We start from the raw sequence: 21,522 nt of genomic DNA, 5'->3' as shown, positions 1-21,522 counted from the left end.
GAAAACTATCTTGTCATGCGTTTTTAAGTTTTCCTCTCGAACTCCAGGACAGATGCACTTTTCAAGCTATCTTAGATTAAGGGAAAATCCATTCTTTCCGGTAGGACTCTGCAGTTATTCCTCTGTCTACTCAAAGGGCACTATTTAGCGAGGGACGCTGGTGAGCCATTTCCTGCAGCATACACATCATCTCCGAGAGGGCTGTGGGAATCTGTGGGAGCGTAGGACTAGGTTAACATGACATCAGACAACTACTATCAGCAAATGTAAACCTATGCTACAAAAATCAATGCTATGTGGTAAGCTGTAAATTTTGGCACTAGATAAAAAGAAACAGAAGCCAGCACTGGCAGACATCTACTCAGCCAGATCTAACAGCACTTAAGCCTAAGGCAAAAAATTCACTGGAGCTACCCTCCACAAAAGATCAAAATAAGATTATGCCAGAAGTACGATTATATTAATGCTCGCAACAATGTGAACCAGCAAACAGAAACAGCAACTCGGAGGTAACATGCACCTTCCCTTGCTTACCAATTTTTGCACCTCCATGTTCTTGTTTTCTGTCACAGGTTTTGTATGTCCCCTTCCCCCGTTCAGTTTTTAAGCTTCTTTATTCCTTCCCCTTTTGTCTGTTTTGAAGGTTGGTTTTTTAAATTTTTTTTTCTCCCCTTGAATTTTGTAACATCTTCGCTGTCATCTAGCTAGGGACTTCTCTCCATTTGAAGTGAGATTAAGCTAAAGCTATGATGTTAGAGCTAACAGTTCAACCAGAGCGTCTCTGGACAGGGATGCTAACACATGCTTAAGCGTGGCATACAATTTCTTACGTGAACATGACAAGATACAGGAACCTGGGGTGCTGGAGGTTCCTTCTAGGCTTTCTGAAGCCAAGTATAATGTCCATGGCGATCTTTAATATCGGTGCGTATGAGCTGACTTCTGTTAGTTCAGTTCACTCCTCTGTTACAGTCCTCTCACTAACTTAACTTTGAAATAAGAAAAGCAAAATTGTCCTTTGTATTCCCTCGACCTGACTCCAGCTTGTGTTTTTAAATTCATGTTTTTCATTGCAACTGTATGCCTTAAACTCTTCAAAGAAAACCTAATTATCCTCTATGGGACAATACTACTTAATTTCTCAGAGAAAAAGTCATGCTACAGTTTTGCGTTCTCTCAGGGAAAGACAATTAGATTTAACAGGGAAACCAAATGGAAAGGACCATTGTACCGTATTTGCCATTTGCAGGGCTGGGTCCATCAAGCCAAGAATTTCTTCATTGTAACTTGACTCCAGACTAATTATGTCATCGATCACATCATCCATCTGCAGCAGAAAAGGTGGACAAAGAAAAACAAACCAGTTATCACAACCACTAGGATACAGAGGCCTGACAAAGCACTTCAGCCACACACCGGCTCTCTGCAGCATGGGCCCAAGCAGAGGTGCTTGTGCAGTTTTGCCACGCTCCAAATCCAGTCAGCCACGACTCCCGCTATTCAGCCAAGACAGTCAGGTCATGACAAAGCTGAGGCTTCATGATCTAACCCACTCCTCCCACCAGCAGTTACCCTGCACTACCTTTCCACAGACACACCGTTCCTCCCAGGAACAGCGGAGGAGATAGCTCCCCGTAGAACAAACGACACTAACAACGTGAATCCCTCTCTCCTGTGCAGCACTGCCTGCCTACCCTCCACCTCCTTCTCCTCTAGCTGTGGGGTCAAAACCTGCGTACAGACAGTAGTGCCCGAGCCCCTGACACCTGCAGGGGAAGGAGAGGGAACAAAGGCTTGCTGCTGGGTGACAGGCTGCCCACCCTCGACAACAGAATCCCTTGGATTCACGTCCCTCACACACCCTCCCGGGAAGCACCACCCAAGAGCAGCTCGGAGATGATTTCAGGTGGTGCAAGCCGTCTTTCTGGGGCTGGGCTGGAAGGTGCCTCTGTAAGCTCCTGCACGGTCAGGAGAAACAGAGCCCTCGAAAGCACCCACGCAGGTGCTCCGAACTGTCCTGCAGGATTGACTATTTCCTTTTTGCTCACTATAAAAAAGGAGCTTAAATGACAGTGATCTACAAAGTCAATGCATAACGTTAATGATAGAAATAGTAGTACATGGGATTTTTATATCAGCTTCAGAAAGTGTGATCAGAACGAACTACAGTGACTGGAAGTAAGGGCAAGAAAGGAACTAACAGTTACGGCCCATATCCGAAAGTCTTCTTAAAACCCCTCAGTTTTAAAAAAGAAATAAAAAAAATAAAAAAACCAACCCCAGGATGACTACAAGGATGAATTACCACGGATAGATTAAAGCCTTCTCATATCATTTTTTCAAATGCAAGTGTGATCTGCATAGAAATGTGGTCTTAGAAACTATCAGGATGAGAACACATACATGCAGTCTTGGGAAAACTGCATTAGAAAAGACTTCCTGAAGTGAGACCTTAAAGCATGGTTGATATGTTCTTCTCCTATAGTGTTACAGTGCTAGAAAAACACTAGCCCTCCAGATGTCTTAATGCACTTGACATCAATGCTAATAAACAACATTGTTATTTTGTTCCTTAAATACATTTTATATTCAACTTCTTAAGACACTACGGGGCAAGTTTATTCTTCAACATAACTTCAAAGAAACATGCTCATTAGAAATGGGACCTGTGCTCCAACTCCTGTGTCATCCAGTACCTGCATGCATGATGCTCGTGAGTGTGTATTCAGAGCCGGGCACTCACTCTCAACCCTGCTTTGCTCTTCAAATTTATAAAATCCCTGCAGAAATAAAAAGGAAAAAAAGAAGAAAAAAGAAAAAGCAAAGCATGGATCTGAGTTCATGGCATAGTCTCAGTCCCAAAAAGAGCACGATTGAAACAGTGTCATGCACACATGTGCCTGATGACACAGCAAAGTGAAGCTGTAAATATCTGGAGGAAAAAAAAGTTGGTTTTTTTTTTTAAAGCCAGGATGATAGGATGGCACTATTTGATTTTCATTTCTTTTGAAGCTCTGGAGCACAAATAATTTCTCTTGCATGTGCAAAATATGTTCTGTAATAACTGTTTCTCAAAGTTGCATAATGTTTTCCTCACAGAGTGCATCTGTATTAAAAATCTGGCAAAAAGGCTTGAGGGAGGGAGGATGGGGGGACACAAGGAGCTCTACAATTGTCTCCCCTTTGTCATGTTACAAAAACATTGACATGATTCTTATACTTGTTAACATCTTTCAAATCATCTTCCTTCGGCACCTGAGCATACATGTAACATCCAGCTAAGTTTTTGCCAGCAAAGATTAAGACAAGGTTGCGAAGGACTTCTAGGCATAGGCTAGTGAAGTCTTTTATTTGCAGCACTGAGCTCATCATGAAACAGCAATCAGTAACATTTCAGGGTGTATTAGTTGGGATAATCTGGCCTTCCAGCTAAGCAAGAGACTTGCTCAAATTTTACTGTAAAAATACCTAAAATATCTCAAAAAGCTTTGTGTTTTTCAGTTATTTTTGCTATGCTCTTTGTTCTTTCTACACGAATGAGCCATAAATAACATTATTCCAGAAAGCTACAGCTTACAAAACTGCTTTGTATTCTCCAAAGGTCAATTATTCACTGCATGCATCAAGCTGGGGGGGAGGGAAGAGTAGTTTTAATAAGCATAAACTAGCTAAAATAACTCAAAAAAGAAGTTAGAGGGACACCAGGTTTTTTGCCAAAATGTTCTACGCAAATATATATTAATCAGGCAGACACAGAGGTAGTAGTTGCATTTTCAAAGTGAACAGTTCAGAAAAGAAGATAAACATAAACATAACATCTTAACAATGAGCAAATATGGTTTAAAACAGAAAGCAAGCAGATTGCAATTCCATTTTACCGAAGGATATGCACAGCGAGTGCGTATTACCTCTTTCTCACAGTTGGAGTTAAGGGTAAGCATAGCCATTGGACTGTTGGGTGCGCTGCTTCCAGTTCCAGGCGGCATGACATGATCACCAGGCTGGTTTGGACATGGCAAGCTCAGGGCTTGGTTGGCATGTTTATTTGCTAGAGTGGTAGAGAGGTACTGCTTTACCTGCTGCCGCTGGGCTTGCTGAATATGGTACTTGGTTGGATTCTCAAGGTGAGTCTGCACCTGTATGACACAATTTAAAGAGTGCTTTATTGTTTTACAGAATCATTATATATGCTATCGATTTGAGCTATACATTTGTGACATGTATACCAGCTAAACATTTGACTTAAAGGACAAACCTGTGCAGCTCCAAGGAACTCAACAGCGCTTCACTAAATCAACAGCGCGTCACTAATTCACATTTGGTGGCAAGAAATCAGTTATGAGCTAGTGTTTCAATAACTGACTTATTAACGGTAAACCAAGAAGTGCCACTTATTTTTCTACAACATGAGATTTCTCACTTAAGACCAATGCTCAGATTTTCCAGTTTACACAGATACTCCAGAACAGACCGTTCTCCGTTCAGACCTTCAGCTACGCGACATTTAGTTTTCACTAAAGTATGGAGAAACAAGTTGCACTGCAGGACTCATTTTACTTGTTAGTAGCTACCAATTAAAACCAAACAGTATGGATTGCTATGCTTTATCAGATGTCACGTAACAGAGAGATCAAAAGGTTTGTTGTTGGGTTTTTAGGTTTTGGGTTTTGTTTGTTTGTTTTTTTAAAGTAACACATTGGTTAAAAAAGGAATACACCATTTTTTTGCCTACAATTTATTTATAACTCAGATATATGGCCTAAATCATATACAAATAAGACAGCCCGTTTATAAACACATTATGCAAATAAGATGCAAGAAAAGAAGTGTTTCAGTTCAGATCAATCACTGTCCTCAGCAACAGCTATTTTAGTACTGAAAAGCTTATCTTAAATACATAGAATTTTTTTTTAATACACAAAATATGAAAAACCTCATACCGAACTATTCTCACGCACCCTAAATAACCAAGAGAAGAAAGGCAAATTTTTCCATGCAAAATTTTCACCGTATCCTGGAAGCTCTTTGTCACCTTTCTCTATCATTAATGTTTTTATCAGAAGGCAGAAAACAAACCAAAATGTAATAATACTCTGAGAAGGTTTTTTTGTTTTAAAACAGTTCCATTAAAGTGACTTTTGCTGTTACAAGTGACCATGTATGTCCCCCACTTATTTTTGTGGAAGAAATTAAATAAAGCTTACTAGATACCAGTGGAAAAGGATTTCCTGTATACTGTAAGCCTTCTTAGCAACAGGTTTTAAAATAAGTCTGCAACAACAACTCACCTGATAATGGTTATACTCAAGCATTTCCAGCATACTACTTATAGGTTGTGAGAGAAGCGACTGCAATATCCTTTGCTCTATGCTACTCCAGTTTGAGGGATTCACGTATGGAAGCACCATAAACAAGCTACCCCAAAACAGCAGAAGAAACTTGAATGCCACTGCTCAGACTTATAATAACCTACGCTAATTAGCCACGCATGTAGAGAAACACACAGTTCACACAGGGGCTCTTCTTCGAAGCTATGCAAGTTTAGCCCTAAGTATCGGTATTATTTTTTTTCCCTGGCTTTGACGTCATGCTTTTTCATAAACATAAAAGGACCTTTTAAGTGATGGGCTATCAAAGTCAGATTGACAGTTCGCTCAAGGCTAATTCGCTATTCATCTTTCGTTCCAGTCGTACTAATAGACAATGGTATTTTTCTTTAGCAGTAAGGTTAAAAGTTTTTAAGTACAGAGTAAGAAATAACTGAACAAATGCCCTACGAGCCTAACGCATATCCTCTGGCAGTGGGGAGCTCTGGATAAACCCATGCGGCTACACAGTCCTATCTTCAGCTTCCAGGGGCAGCAGTCCACTGTCCTGCCCACGCAGGCACCAATCCACCCCAGGACCTGCAGCTGAACACGAAGGATTTGAAAAAGCTCTACCATGTCCTCAGCCTCCCTGGTGTTTCAGAGCCCATTAATTCTGTCCCAACCTACAGCTGGAAGGGGCTTTCCAGTTCAGGAATGGTTGACATTGCGCTAAAGCATGTCCCAAAAGTACTTATCTGCATTTGTGCAGAGTCACGGTACTGTGCACAGTCCCTACACCTTCCAGAACTTACTTTTTCTTTCTATCCAACCCCTTGACAAAAGCTTGTACTCAAGCACAGGCATCAAAAGCTGCTCAGCTTGCACTATTTTCCAAAGTCTCTGCTGCCCAGGGAAGCACACTTAAGATAGCGTTTCTAGAGTTTAATCTGATTTGTCGCACTAAATTGCAAGACAACACAATGCAGATGTCTGCTGGGATAAGTACAGCGCTTGCTTTGTCAGTCCCGAACTGCGTTATAAATTTTCTTATCACCAGTGGCAAGAGTTACGCTACCCAAATAAGTCTATTTTTCACTTAAATTTTCATCTTCCAAGTAGATAAAGTTACCAGTAAACAACTAATTTTCATAGCACTTATCTTTGAATACGTTCTTTTAAAAACAAACCCTACTTGTCTGACAGAATTTGCACATTTCTTTTCCTCCACAGGCATTAGATACCACGGCCGTTCTCCCTCAACCCTGCCAGGGCGATGGGAATGAACAAAGCCTCTCCTCTCTGCACCCACCTCCTACCCACCCTCCACGCTCCCAGGAGAGGGACCAGCAAGATTCTAAGATCCACATCTCAACTGTGCATCAAATATTATATTATTTATAAGACATGCTAATACACTGAACTGACTCCACTACATGTCAAATTTTGAAACACACGCTGCCTAACTGACATAGGATTTTTGTCGGCAAAACACATACTTATTTCACAAGAACATACTTTCCCCAAGATTCTGTTGTATTATCCTACGTTAGATTAGTTTGTGTTATTTTTGCTACTCCACAATTATTCCCCCCCCCCCCCCCCTTTTTTTTTTTTAAATGGGCTGTGCTGCCCTCTGTATGCCAGGGAAGGCAAGAGAAAAAAAAAGTTGTGAAACTTAAATAAAGGAGCTGCATTCTTTCTCAGACTTTTAACTTGCAGATTTCTACTTAATACATAAATGTAACTATTCTCTGAGAATTTTAATCTTGCTGAGAAGTGCGTCCTCTTCACTACAGGGCAACAGATTTCAGCTGTAGTTCAGAAGCTACTGTCTGCTTTTTGGTCCGTGTCGTCCTCCGTCCCTGTCCCGTCCCCCCCCTTTTTTGGCTAGGGGGGAGAATCTTTTGTCTTCTGCCCACCCTTACAGTGAACGTAGCAGCTAGATAAACATTACTGCATATTTGTGTGCAGCATAACTGCAAAGGCAAATTATAATCTAGTCAGTTTAATTCCTGACACACCACACAGTCACTCTGGCTCACAGAAAAAGGTATATCCTTCTGGAAGTATTCTGAACAGAGTTATCCAGTAGACCACATTTTCATGTAGAGTCAACTCTTGCAACACATGGGCAACAAGTGACTCTGAGAAAATTCATTTACTGTCAGGTGTCTGGGCTTCAAATCAGCAGCAGCGGAGAAGATGCTCTATTGCTTTTACAGAAAAAACCTACCAGAAAAACTGTAGTCATTATACACTAGGTACGCACAGTTCTCCAAGGATGTGTCACCTTCTCACACAAGTCCAGCAGTGAACCAAAGAACAGAGAGAACTGCCTTTTCTGTCATTAAATTGCTCCGAAATGATGCAAAGGAGAGATTCGGAGACTGAACATTTCCTTTTAATCCAGAGCTGGTCAAACATACTTTCACATTTGAATACAAGAATATACAATTATTCTCCAAATGGAGGAGAATGTGACCTAACTATTCCCACCCTGCATGGCAGTGCAACAAGGACAGGAGATCCCACAGGATGGAAACAGCTTCACACACGTTCCGTGTTGGACAGATGTACCAGTTTCAAGTACCCTTGCTCTGGCCAAGCGTGAGGCCTGACAGGCTACACAGAAGGCATCTGAGAAACTTCAGTTTGGTACTTTGTTGTGTCACTTAATGCCATCTCGAGCTGCCTTATGAGCTCCATCTCTGAAATCTGGTGGGGACTACCTTTACGAACTCAGTGCTTTCTGTTGAGACTAACTCTGTCTTTGGCCTAGAGCATCCTTTTCTGCAGTCTCTACATCAAAGACAGCCCAGATGTGCCTACTTGGGCAAATGTCCCAAGATGTACCAGTCATGGTCAGCCTGTAGATAAGCCATAAAGCAGTCTTACTTTTTGACAAAATATCTCACAAGCAAAGAGCTGTAAAACAAACCCTAAAACAAAATTCCACTACCCTGAATTTGAAACCATGAATAAAAGCTTTGACTGAATTAAGATCTAATTTTGGTCCTCAGCCCCTTCTTGCCTTTGGGGTGAAGAATTTGGAAGAACAACAAGAACTATTCATGAGACAAAGTGCAAGATGACAATTTATTGGTTTGGATACAATCCCCAAGAAAAGCATCTGAATGGGGACGTGCGAGAAAAATGGAACAACTTGAAAGTGAATCCTCTGGATCTCCAACCATCCATCTCCAGGAATCTCAACCCAACCTTTGCTGTAACATTACTAAACTGAGTAGAACATTGGGTTTTGGGCATTTTGGTATTGGCAAGCAAGAAGTAATGGAAGTATCATCTGCAGAACTTTGGAAATTATTTAAGACAAGATGGCAAAACCAGCTAAATTTATCACACCATGGTAACAGAAGAATTTGGCTGCAAGGAACTACAGATCAAGGATGGCCAAGTGGCAGCCTACAGCCTTGATTCAGCAAAGAAACACCTGGAAGAAGGCTGTACTTTCAATTTGTATTCAGGTACATTTTCAATTTGCTTGGTTATCAAGGTTCTGCTTACATGGGTAATATAGAATAACACTGCCTCAGAAGTAGCGGCCCAGAACTGGTTTCATGCTAGAACAGCCTCCAATGCCAGCTCAGCAGCATCTCCACTAATCTCCACGGGCTGGCTCCATGCGCAGTTAGAACTGTTACTGCATCAGGTACTCCTGCACTACGAGTCTCATGGGACAGCGATTTAAGCTCCATCCATTCATGCCATGCTGACACTGAGCTAGTAAGCTGCTTCTTGAGCTGAAGCACTGAGAAAAGCAGTGTGAAGAAAACAGTTTGAGTGCACCCATATGTAACCCAGCTTAGGCCCTACAAGGCTGAGCTGGGCTGGAAAAATTGTGGATGGAGACACGCTGATTACTCAGCACGCATGCCCTGCTCTTTGGAGTATCCTGGAGAAGCAGGGGAAAGGCTTTCTCATACCTTCACTAATCTTGACATCTGACTGTTAATTCCAGTGCATATATCCAGTTCAAGTATCTGATTAGGGGAAAAACAGTTCCTGCCTATTTTCTTCCACATTACAGAAGCAACAGTAATAACCCATATACATAGAGTAGACTTTTCCCAGCCCTTGGGTCTGGAATCAATCAAGCAAACAATCAATGACTTTCACTAGCTTTAAGCATACACACCGTATCAGTGGGAATTTTAGGTGTACTTCAGACTACATTCCTCAAAATCCTTGTATGATATTACACATCAGTGACAGGACTCCTGAGTAGACCCACACACTTCCTTCAATTTGAAAAACTAAAAATGTTTCCCGTTAAGGTGATCGGGGGCTCAGGAATTTAAACACAAAGCACAGCTGCGTGCTTAAGTACACAGCATATGGCTCAAATAGTTCCTCTGTATGACGCCAACACAAGCAACTGAAACAATACTTCTGATCCTTGCTCCTCCTGTCAAGTCTTGCTGGGAATCACTCAGACTTAATTTACTAATAACTTGCTAATGATGGCAAGAACTTGGAACAGTGCTGTGCGGCAACAGAGCAATGCACCCCCACTCCCAGTGGGTATGCACGGACCAAATCCCTTTTTAGAGGCATACAGGAGAGTTCACTCTTGGGCAGGCACAGGGCAGGGAAGCCTATTGGCTTGGCCAATGTGTTTTGTGCAGTGCAATCCAGAAACTAAATGGCTAATGATTAAAATAACGGGGAACTTATACCAGAATAAAAATCAGTAATTAGCTGTGGCTTTACTACCAATCATCCTCTAGGAAAATTTCAAGTTCATAGAATCATTTAGGTTGGAAAAGACCTTTAAGATTGAGTCTAACCGTAGTCAAAAGTTGATTAATTGCTGTAGGATCAAGCTTTGACCCACCAGTACTCCTGGATGAAGGTCAGTAGACTAACTTAGTTGTCCTGTGTTATTTATATACTTATGAATTTCTCCATGCATGGGTTCGATTTGTCTGAAACGGGTAACTGCAGGAAGCAAGCACAAACACAGCATATCTTGTGTTAAGAGTATTTCTTCAAGGTGGAACACTGCTTATTGATTTTGCCATCTCAATTACTACTTAAAAATCATAATGTGTTACTTGTCACATCTCCAAGTACCACTGCTTTCAAACTTCTCTTACCATCCAGGGAGAAATAAGAAAAAAATTATCTATTTCAGTGTGATCACAGAATAGTTTTGTATGAACAGCCTTAGGTGCTGCATTATAAAACCAAAAAATACCAAAACACACCCCCCCAAAAAAAACAAAAATGAAACACACACCCCCCCCAAAAAAAAACCAAAACCAAACCCTCCACAAAATACCGAATTTATAAAATTCTGAAACACTTAATAGTTGTTTTACTCACTTGTGGTCTTTCCTGTAACTATTGAACAATTTAACATGCAATTTCATCACCAAAACTTTTGCAGATATCCAGACTACTACTGGTTTACTCATGTTCCCACAACATTTGCATGAAGTGAAGAAAAGGCAACCAGGCCAAGTAGAAAAACCAATCAGGAACAAAACCTTAAATGAATTTGAGGAGAACAAAGCCAGCCCTGAACTAGCCACACTTGAAACCCAGATGTCGGAGCAGGACTTGTCCACCCCGAGGACAGCGATCATGTCCCACCCCAGGGAACCCTGCCTGCACAGGTCTCCTCACCCCCCCGGCCTTCCTTCGCTGCCTCTTGGTCTTCCCCACTTTTCATCTCCACCCTTTTTCATGGCAGATATCACACCCCCATCTCTCTCACCCCCTCTGGCAAAGGTCACCACCACTCCAGAGCCCCGGGCCATCCCCGCACTGGGGATTCACCACAGGTCCTGCCCAGAGCCAGCGCCATGCTCACCCTCTGCCATGCTCAGGTCTAGCTGCTCAGACGGGAGCCATTTCTGCAGCCAAAACAGCTTCCCCTGCTTTCCTCCTCCCATTTGAGCTTACAGGACACAACACCCGTTTCCTAGCAAGAAGCAAATGGCTGAGAACCAGGACATGGAGTTAAGCGGTGGAGACCTCATGCCTGTGCATAGAAAGCTGAAGATGCCCCAAATCCTCCGTTGGTGCAACACAAGTGACAAAAGGCCATCACGATGCCAGCAGCTCTGGGCTGCCCCGCTTCCCGAGCTGGGAAGGAGCATATTCCCTTTCCCCAAACCACACAGAAGGAGATTCTTCTCACCAAATACACCACTGAAACTTTCTGTGAAAGTAAAGCCAAACCACTTAATGCTTCATTTAAGCAGAGATAGGCTTGGGCACAGGGACATGCGAGAGGTTTACAGAGGACAGCTAACCAAGCGGGAGGAAGACTTTTCCCCCCGCCCCCACTTTTTTTTTGTTAAATTAAAAAGAGCATTTGTTTCAAGTAAATTGCCTTAGGACTTACAGTTTATAATTACAAATAAAATACTTTTTGGTCAGTTTTCTCGGTTCAATAGAACTTTTTGTTGCTTAGACAGCTAAATGTCATGGGATTTTTAAGAAAGGTTAAAATTCTGTGTCATTTAACAATTAATGGTACCCAAAGAAAAACTACACAAAACCACATCCACTGAAGTGTTTTGCAAGGGCTACAGGCTTCAGTCGGGTCCACTGCAGCAGAAAGGCTGTTCAACACACTAGTCCAGGGCTTCAAAGCTGCTTTTTAAAGCTGCTTCAACCCATCACTTTCAAGGATAAAAAAAAACCAGCAGCAGCAACCAATTGTTTTCTAGGACTTTGAATACAACTAGAAAGCTGCATAAATAGGTGTCTATCCTTTCAGGCTAGGGGCCGGGGGGGTGGGGGAAGAAATCTGAGGAGAATGACAATCAATTAGTGCCTCTTGCATTAAGAGTGGTTTATTCTCCTGAAGTTTTCTAATCCAGGTTCAAGATTCTGCAAGTCATATTCACCACAGCTTGATCCACTAAGCCTGAAAATCCTAAAGACCATAAAAAACCCTTCAATTATTTCATTAAAATATTGATCATGGGTTTCACTGCAATGCCAGGAAGAGCCCTCCTACCACCCAACTCAGAGCAATCCAAATAACCGGCCAGACAATGGTTTAACTCATTCTCAAAGACATTTTCCCACATGCAGCATTCAAACGTTAAGCAACAGCATCACATTTTTGCCCTCTAAGGATGTCAGGGGCCTGAAGTAGCTTTGCATAAGTTCAGTCCTCTTGCTTTCTGAAGCCTCTCTAGTCCTCCAAGATGGAACAGCTACCTCATTTGAAATATAATCAAAATTAAGTTGATTGGGTTGTGATATATCATTCCCCATAGAGCCACTGTGAATTTAGTAATAGATAAATCTATACAGTAACTCCCCCTGCCACATCCTCCCCTTCCCTCCATCTGTTCTAGATCATATTTGCTCCTCTTTCTTTTAGTCCATAACCCAAGAAGACTGGCCAGAAGAACACTGACCAGAAAGCCCAAAGGCAGGAAAAAGGTGAAGAGTTACTTGTATTGACCAGGGAATGACAGGCAGGATGAGTTGATTCCAGCATTTTACCTTAGTACATAGCCAACGCAAGGAAATGACATCAGTTAGCACAGTAAAAGTCCCTGGTTACTTAACTCATCCAAAAAACCCTCTGAACTTGAAAACCAAAGCAGGTACAAGAAAGTTATTTAAGATCTGGCATCACGATTGCAGTGTAAGTGGATCCAACAGTCATCTTCAAGCACAAATAGTTATGAAAAGAAAAGGCACATTGTACAGAATGAACATCGTTTATACAACTAGGGGTTGTTTTGCCCATCACCAAAAATTCCTCTGCGTAATGTGACTTTTTATCCAAGGGAAAGACATGAAGCAGACAAAAAGAACAAAGTTTTTGTGGATTAGTATTTAAAAACTGTGCCTTAGCTATAGAAGCACATGACAACTGTATCTAAGGAAATTAAAGAGAGGTTAGCCAAATTTGCTTAAGGCGACAGGAATTGATGTAATTTGCAGGTTAGTGGCATGCTAGCTGCCATTCCACAAGTGTAGCTTTCAGACAGGATTCAGTCCTTTGAACTCCTGCTTTTTTTTGTCAGGAAACCAGCATTTCAGCTGTTTACTTCTTAACACACATGCCATAAATTGTTTTTTTATACAGTTACTGAGAGGATACCAAAAAGCATTGCAACATTTTAGGACAGACAAGTAATTGACTCCATAAAATGTCAGACACAAATCTTTTGCTATGATTTCACCTATCCCAGGTGCTTCAGAGCGTAAATATTTTATGACTAACAGGCAACAATATCAGCCACACAACTGCATCTGACAGGCAAGTTTGAATTATGGTACTGCCACAGTGAAAAGCTTAATTCAAGCACCTCATATTTATGTCCACTTCTGCCATCCTCCTCTCTCATAAGGAAGCTGGGCAGCACTTTCATCGGCACTAGAGGGTTTGAGATTGCTCACAGTAGGACATGAATGGCTCCTCCTCACAGGAACTGTCGAAGATAGACATAAAGTTGCTTCCAAAAGCTCTCTTGCAAGACCTGGTGTAGAGATGTGAACTCAAGAGAGAGCAGAGTCATAGGACTACAGACATTTCAGCTGCCCAAAAACCCAAAGGCAGTACAGACGGTCTGAAGCCATCTCTGCTCCCAGCTTCCCCTTGCAAAGCCTTTCACAGCCCCTGCACAATCATCCACCCTTCCTACAGCCCAAGCAACAACAACGCAAGATTTACCAGACCACTCTAACACAGTTCACTATCGACTTGAAAAAGTCACTTTAGAGAGGTAGAAGTATTTGTCCAACCTTATCTGCCTCCTAAGGTTGCCAAGCATGGCGTTAGCCAGTGCCAGCTTCGACTTGCAGTCACATATTTAGAGCCTAAGCAAGACTATCAGTTACATTTCACAGGGGTTACTAATCCAGCCACTGTTCCAGCCCTCAGTAACCCCTGCTAGACCTGCATGACAGTGTGTTTCACTTCTAAGTCTTCGGTTCACTGCAAGCCTGCTGCAAAAACTGGTGTCTTGAATGACTTCATTCTACTGCATTTCCCACGGCAGGGAAGAGGTGCAGAATACCGACCCTTCTCCCCAGCAGGGCCTTGGCAGGTCAGACTATTACTTAAAGCACATCAACTTTCACCTGTGCAAACGATTTAGAGATCCTGGAGATATTTGTAGAGCCCACACCTGAGACAATATGCACTTTGCTGTAGAACAGGAGGAACATGAGTTTCCTCAAGTCCTGCAATGCCCTGAGGAGGCAGTTTCCGCATGTTAAAAGAAGGGTCCTTCTCCATGCCTGGTTTTGCTCGGGTTGCTCATTTATCAAAAGTGAAGAACACAAATAGGATTGGGTAAAAATAATGTCATATTTCATAGAAAAGTTAACAAAGGAGGAAACAGAAATCCGTTTTATACAAGATGTTGAGTAAAAACTAACCAGAGCTAAGCTTAAAACAGAAGGAGAGACAGCACAGGCTGACTTTAAAATAAAAATCCTTATTACCAACTTGCTAGAGACACGGATTTACCCACACACAGAATGGGACAGGTCGTTTGCTTGTCCAGACTTCAGTAAATAAAATTCAAGAACCTTCGAGTCCCCATGCCAAAAGCAGATTTCAATGCAGTAAATCTACTTCGCCCCTGCATGGACTTGTCTTAATGTGTGTCATGCAACACTGACATTTAAGCTAAAATAGGCTATTTTGCCCAAACTGTAAATAAAACGTACAGAAAGGGAAAAAACCCAACCTTTTACTTTCATAAATTTTAAAAACTCATACCTTCAACACTGGTCTCATTTGTCACCATGAGGTTTGTGAAAGGTTGCTCAATTTTATAGCATATGAGATGCAGTTTTGAGCCAAGATAGCTTCAAATGCTAAGGAACATAATCTTTAGCCTTTTGGGGCTAAGCAAGAAGTGAGTTTGATTTAAAAGTCTTTCAAATCCACAACACTAGCTTGTGAGAAAGAATTGGTGTTCAGCATATTGCCTGTGGGCTACTGAAGTACTTATTTACAAAATTTCAGCATTCAGCACTGAAACACAAGATAGGGAGAGAATCATAGAATCATTAAGGTTGGAAAGGACCTCTAAGATCATCGAGTCCAACCGTTGACCCAACACCACCATGTCCACTAAACCCTGTCCCTAAGTGCCTCATCTACACGTCTTCTAAATACTTCCAGGGATGGTGACTCAACCACTTCCCTGGGCAGCCTGTTCCAATGTTTAACCACTGAGATGATGAGAGAGATGTAAAGATGGCACTAGATCAAAATATATCAAACACCCAAAAGCCACAAACTGAAACAGTTGTATCCTTCTCTTTTTTTAAATAAAAACTATTTGTAAACTTAAATGCAACTCTTGGATTATTATATTCAAGGAGGAGGGAAAAAACACAACAAACCTACTTTGGAGGCACGCTGCACATCAGAAGGACATCTACACTTGTTGCATACTTAGTCTAAAAATGATCTAGGTGAAAGACTGCTACGCTCATTGTTCACATAATTACATGGGGACTGCAAGGCTGGCAGAGTGCTCTCAAGGTCACTTACAAAGCACATATCAAGAACGTGCCACTAATCACGACCCAAATGTGAAAACAGAAAACAAATACACGAAACCCAACCAGTGTCACACAGTGCATGCTGGAACAGCTTAGCCTGTGCGTCTACTGAAAAGCCTTCCTACCAAAACTTTTAAAGAAGCATCCAAAAATAAGAGTGAAAATAATTTCAAAAGGACCATTTATTTTAACAAACCACTTGGCAACACACTGGCTACAGCACAAAGGACACTCGTTCTGGAACACGCCTGTTCTGAAGCTATCCGCTTTACGACTAATACACAGCGCCATGAGAAAAAGTTAGCACGAGAATGAAGATTTTGTTAATTCAAAACAGTTTTACGCTGTTAACATGTCCTGAGCTTCTACATGTCACAGTTAATAAAGAATTAGAAAGACTTTGCCGGGCTCTACACCACTTTGCCTACAGCCAATGTCATCTCATGTCAGCCCCAATATGGAAGGTCTGAATACGCAGAAGAATAAAGCAGTCTAGATTACATCCATTTTATTCACACTACTAATATGATCATTAGACACAGCCTAAAATAATAATAAATCGCTGACTTCATTTAAGTGAAGGAAATGCAAGCTAGCTTACCACCGAACTGCTTGATTTTTATCCTTCTGCTCAACGAGCTGTCATGTTATTTATGACCGTATTAAAACCTACTGAGTTGTAATAAAACAGTTTCAGTACCTCAGACTGCTTGATCATCATGTTCTCTAATGTAAGATAATCCAAGTCACCTTCATGCAAACTCAACTGGCTACGATCTGAAGCATTCTGCTAAATACCAGAATTGGGATTTTCTGGGGGGATTTTTGCAAGCCACAAAGGTGGGTATACTCCTTCTACAGGGTGGCAAGCCACCACTCTGGAGGACAATTAACCCAGGGGGCCAAACTGATGCCACAGAGCATCAAAACTGAAAGACAACGGTGTCAGGGTTACTTTTGAACGGTGGTGGCTCTTCCTAGGGAGCAGAGTGCTAATGTCTGACACTTCCATTAAGAAACATTACATCTTTTATTTCCTGACATCTTACTCACAAAGTAGGTGCTACAGCAGACATCACAGTAGCCACAAAAGATTAAAGGTAACAACAGTAAGAAATTAAGTATGTTTATTCCACTCTAATTTTAAACCCAGAAACCACAATGAAACTTAGTGTTTTAGTTATTTCTTAGCGAAATGAACGCTGCCTTAACAGTTTGCCAACACAGACGTATTTAAGGCAAATAGCCATTAGGTTGCATGACCTCACCTCTACACCCCATGATTTTATTCCCACAACAGTCAGACAGTAGCTACCGTCTGGCGCTCAGAAAAAACAGGACTAGCATCGGCTCATTTATTAAAGAAGGATGCCAACATTTCAGCCCTTTTAAGATCTCGGGTCTTACATACATAGAGACATAGCATCACGATCTATTTTGTACTTACAAAAACAACATCCAGCCGCTCGGCCATTTTTGTAACCTTCTCCACACCTGCCCCTCCATGTCTTCCAGAGACGAGCTGTTGAAAACCCTTCTCCTCATGTTATTTCACATATGGTAGGCAAATAATTAGTTACACTGTGCAATGAGAAGCTCCTTGGCCACATAAGTGACCCTTGATAAGGCCTGAGGATGGGGCACTTGCAGGACCATCACCTGAACCAGTGAAATCTTTTGACAAAACATGAGTTAGCTGACAGTAGCCCTGTTTATATCGCAGTCGTAACAAAAAACTGCAGTCGGGATCATTACTTCAACAGATATTGCACAAGCATGTTCCTTATCGTGAAAACTTAAAGACTGTGAAAAATAGGTTATATGAAAAGATAGTCTAAACTTCTGCCGTGGTGCTCTTCCAGCATATACACATACCCTGGCACAGCAGCATTTTCAGCACATGAGCACATACAAGACCTCCAGCCTGCAAGGAACTACAAGCTCTTGATTCTTTACTGCGTGGGGTCCTACCAAGGTTGGGGTTAGGGCTCTTTCTGCAGGACTGGAATCACATTTTATTACATGACACCAAACAAATTCCACCTTCCCAAACAGCTTACAGAAAACTCTTTTCAACAGTTTCATCTGAACTTCAAAAAAGCACAAGCCAACAACTCACCAGGAGAGGCACATTCACAAAACACAAAGAGTGTGTGTTATCATTCCAGTTCTCCAAAGGTTAGTTGCAAATGCAATTCGCCAAGAAATTCAGAAGCAATAGTTTTGTCAGAAGATCAAAACGTCTTTTGAGAAGAACATTCAAGGCCTCCAGGCTTGGTCTCAGAAGAATCCTATTTTAAACCGCACTTGACCCACACTAATGTAACCCTTCAAATGCTATTACAAGAACAGAATTATGTTCACAAGGGGAAATAGGCATAGTATCTTCCACTAAAGCCGTATTTATTTACGTAAAAAAATCACGCATCTCCTTTAAACACTGAAAATATACAAACAACATGACATGTATTTTACAACATCCTCCTCATCACTGACTGATATACACAAAGTTTTAGCTACCCAAGAAATAGTATGGGAACATAACACAATTCAAGGCAACCAGATGCTAGAGTTCAAAGGATGTAATTAGAGTTTAGATGTGGATTAACTAGATCTTAACTCAATCTTCCCCACCTTCCTCACCCTTTTTTAAACCTCAAGTATAAACCCATTTTAGCATGTCACTACTTTACAGGATGGAATAAATATGTTTAGAGGTCTTAATACTTCAAAAATGCAAATAATTACATGAACAGAGTTTATTTTAAATCAAAGTTTGAACAGAGGAAAAAAAGTAAAAGTTTGGGGTTTTTTAACATTTGCTAGGAGGATGATGTCAGTACGTCCACGATAGCAAACAGTTGGGTTTGACAATGGCAGATGTAGCTGCAGCCGGTCCCGAGGACACCACAGCTAGCTGTGCATCCTCAAGCAGCGTGGTGCAAGACGTGGGACCCCATAGGGGAACGGTTCAGAACACTATATGGATTTCAAGCCATTGATGTCAGACCAGCTCTAGTCTGCTCTCACAGACTGAGCTCCCAGTAGTGGCTGGATAACACGAGGTCTTCTCATGTAATTTCCTCTGACAAGAATCTAATTAGTACTTGTCAACAGCACTGGGCAAAAATAAGCTAACATACAATAAGTGGGGGCAACTGGGAATTTATTTCAAAATCGCATTGCTGCTCCACACTAAAGGCAGAGCTGGCCTGAGGAGGTGTCGATGCTGATGTCTGGCTGCTTGTTCTGCCCTACCACGTCAGCTCGCTGCTCTTACACCTCAGTTATGCAGCTACAGCTGTCTGCAGGGCTACATTGACCCAAGCAACCAAACCCACTAAGCTGATTAAAAAAAAGTCACCTGTCCAAAAACAGGTCTTTTTTTTAAATCTCAAACCGCCTCAGTAGTCCCACATACTTTTTAGTGTGACCCCACAAATGCACATCTCGGTGCAACCATGGGGACAGTAACTACCAGGGCTGCAAGGGACATCATCATCACCTTTGCTGCCACAGTCAACGTATCACAGAACCATACCCAAAAAATAAAAAGTGGGCACAAAGTAATTGATTGAGTAACAGCTGAAGCTGCTTCTGCCTTACCCCATCTGGTGGCCTGTTGCTTATATACAGCTGGTAGCAATAGCTATTTAGGCATGTTTTCTGGAATTGCAGCTACTAGAGAAGAAAATGCAAAGTTGGATTAACTGTGTTCCTCTAATAGTTATCTGTCATTATTCCCTGGGTCCCGTAGCAGTCAGCACATTCCTCACTCCACATCCAAAGCGCAGTGTCTAGACACTGTGTGCTCAGATCACACAGAGCCATCAAGACCTGACTCAGTTCTCACAGCCTACCGCCTTTAACCAAAGCAGATAAATGGAATTAATAGATTTTCTTGGGGAAGGTGCAACTTCAGAAAGAAGGGTTTTCTAAGGATAAGTCCTGGGAACAGGCAGAAGCCATTTGGTATAGAGCCACCACTTATTGAATAAGCAGCACTCTAGAGCAGAAGGCACCACTTTTCTTCCCTCAAAAAGCCAATGTACATTAGCACAGGATAAACTCTTTTGAAGAGCCACAGTAGCATGATTAAATACTATTTTTCCTTTTACACAGCAAACCATACAGGGCTGAACCCTTAAGGAATATATGAACTTTCATGTGAATGGAGCCCATTAACTACTGCACAATGAATGGTGCCCGTGGTCCAGAATTAATTTCCTTTTAGACAGCAAAGAGGATGGAAAGCTTACGATTGCTACACACAAGTGCTGACTCATTCAAGGTCATTTTACTCCTTCCCTGAACAAATTGTTTCTTTGAGACCCAGGCTACAGTGGTATTTCAGAAGAGTATAGTTTTGGTGGGAGTCAAGAAGTAGAATTTTAAAATAGTCAAGTAAATAGCATAGTAAAATAGTATTAGACTGCTCAAAGGAAGACTTTTTAATTAATGAGTTACGATAATACAGATTGCCATATTTTTTTTAACGTCTCACTTGTCAGAATTTTCTGTTTAACAAGACAAGAATTAACTTTAAAGCACTGTTTAACAAGGCAGGAATTAACTTTAAAGGAGTTCCTGAAATGCTAGCAGAGCACCATATTGCTTCAACAGAACAGCCCTGCTTTGCATGAGGCTGTAGCAGCACTAAGAGCAGCTCTGCCCCCCCAGCAAAAACAAGCTGTCTCACCAAAAGCAGTTTTATCAGTCAGCTGCTGTCAGGACAGTGATGCTGGTTAAGGGCAACGGCTCTCTGGATCGCCGATACGGGTAAACTGGAATAAGTCTTTCCTGAGAATATCATCCCCTCTAGCCAGGGCTCCCCAAACTCAGAAGAAACAGAAAACCCACATGCCTGAATTAAAACAAAACAAACAAACCACAAGCAGAGAGAAGCCACAGCCTTAGGTAGCTAGAAGTAGTTGTCTTAAAGACCAGGTTTAGTGTGCTGCCTATAGGTCCTTGACAGGACCTTTATAAGACCTGGGATAGGCAGATAGGCTGTTTTCTACACCTCAGTTTCGAAATGTGTTCCTTTCAAGGAAAGAGAATTTCCATTAGTTGCTTGTTTATATTTTCCTCTGAAAAGAACAGAAAGTTTTAATTCATAGCCAACCATTAAGTCCACAAACTGAATTTTGATGGTTCCAACCAGGAACTTCCTGGTGATATTTAGGAAGGAAGCCTGAAATACAAGCTTTGATTCACCTCCCTTGAAATACAAACTTCTTCTCAAATTCATAAATTAATTTTGATTCCAGGTCAGAATAACTTCTGGTTCGATACCACTACTGGCATATTTTAATATAGCAGTTTACTGCAAGGTCTTTTCAATGTAACTAGGGAAGAAAAAGAAATGTCAGCATTAGATAGGGAGGAAAAATACTCTGAAACTCACGCTTAGGATTTTCTGGAGCTTGCAATGAACCCTGAGACCTTTTAAAGATGCTTAGGTGCCTGACGGCTGCTGAAGACTCCAAGCTCAGCTCCAGCGACGGCTCCCAACACTGCGGTACATCCAGCGTCTGCAGCACTCATGGCCTGTGATGCTTTTTGGCAAGCGGATCTGCCACTCTCCGTGTTCAAATGGAGAGGATAGATAGATACAGGGAGTACATTGCTCCAAGACAGAAAAACAGCTCTTTGAAACACTGGTTGCTTTAAATGCACAAGACCTGTTCCT

The 21,522-nt window shown here is 41.7% G+C and overlaps 1 protein-coding gene across 7 annotated transcripts in view; it reads right to left on the bottom strand.

Annotated features, from left to right (window-relative positions):
* MITF (microphthalmia-associated transcription factor) overlaps positions 1 to 21,522 on the bottom strand; it is a 70,219-nt gene that overhangs the window by 17,690 nt on the left and 31,007 nt on the right. For 2 of the 7 annotated variants that reach the window (XM_009329815.1, XM_009329816.1), the window contains exons 3-5: positions 3,909 to 4,136; positions 2,697 to 2,780; positions 1,232 to 1,327 (exon numbers count right to left, since the gene is read on the bottom strand). In XM_009329815.1, coding sequence (XP_009328090.1) covers positions 1,232 to 1,327; positions 2,697 to 2,780; positions 3,909 to 4,136 — 408 coding nt within the window. Of the gene's footprint in view, positions 1 to 1,231; positions 1,328 to 2,696; positions 2,781 to 3,908; positions 4,137 to 13,615; positions 13,925 to 13,980; positions 14,000 to 14,051; positions 14,094 to 21,522 lie in introns of those variants that run through there. The other 5 variants (XM_009329817.1, XM_009329818.1, XM_009329820.1 and 2 more) reach the window with 4 other exon arrangements.

This window comes from Pygoscelis adeliae, unplaced genomic scaffold, assembly GCF_000699105.1.
Source record: "Pygoscelis adeliae isolate BGI_AS28 unplaced genomic scaffold, ASM69910v1 Scaffold67, whole genome shotgun sequence".
In the NCBI taxonomy this organism is placed as follows: domain Eukaryota; kingdom Metazoa; phylum Chordata; class Aves; order Sphenisciformes; family Spheniscidae; genus Pygoscelis; species Pygoscelis adeliae.
The sequence above is the reverse complement of the archived record's forward strand: the minus strand, read 5'-3'. Positions and strand labels throughout refer to the sequence as shown.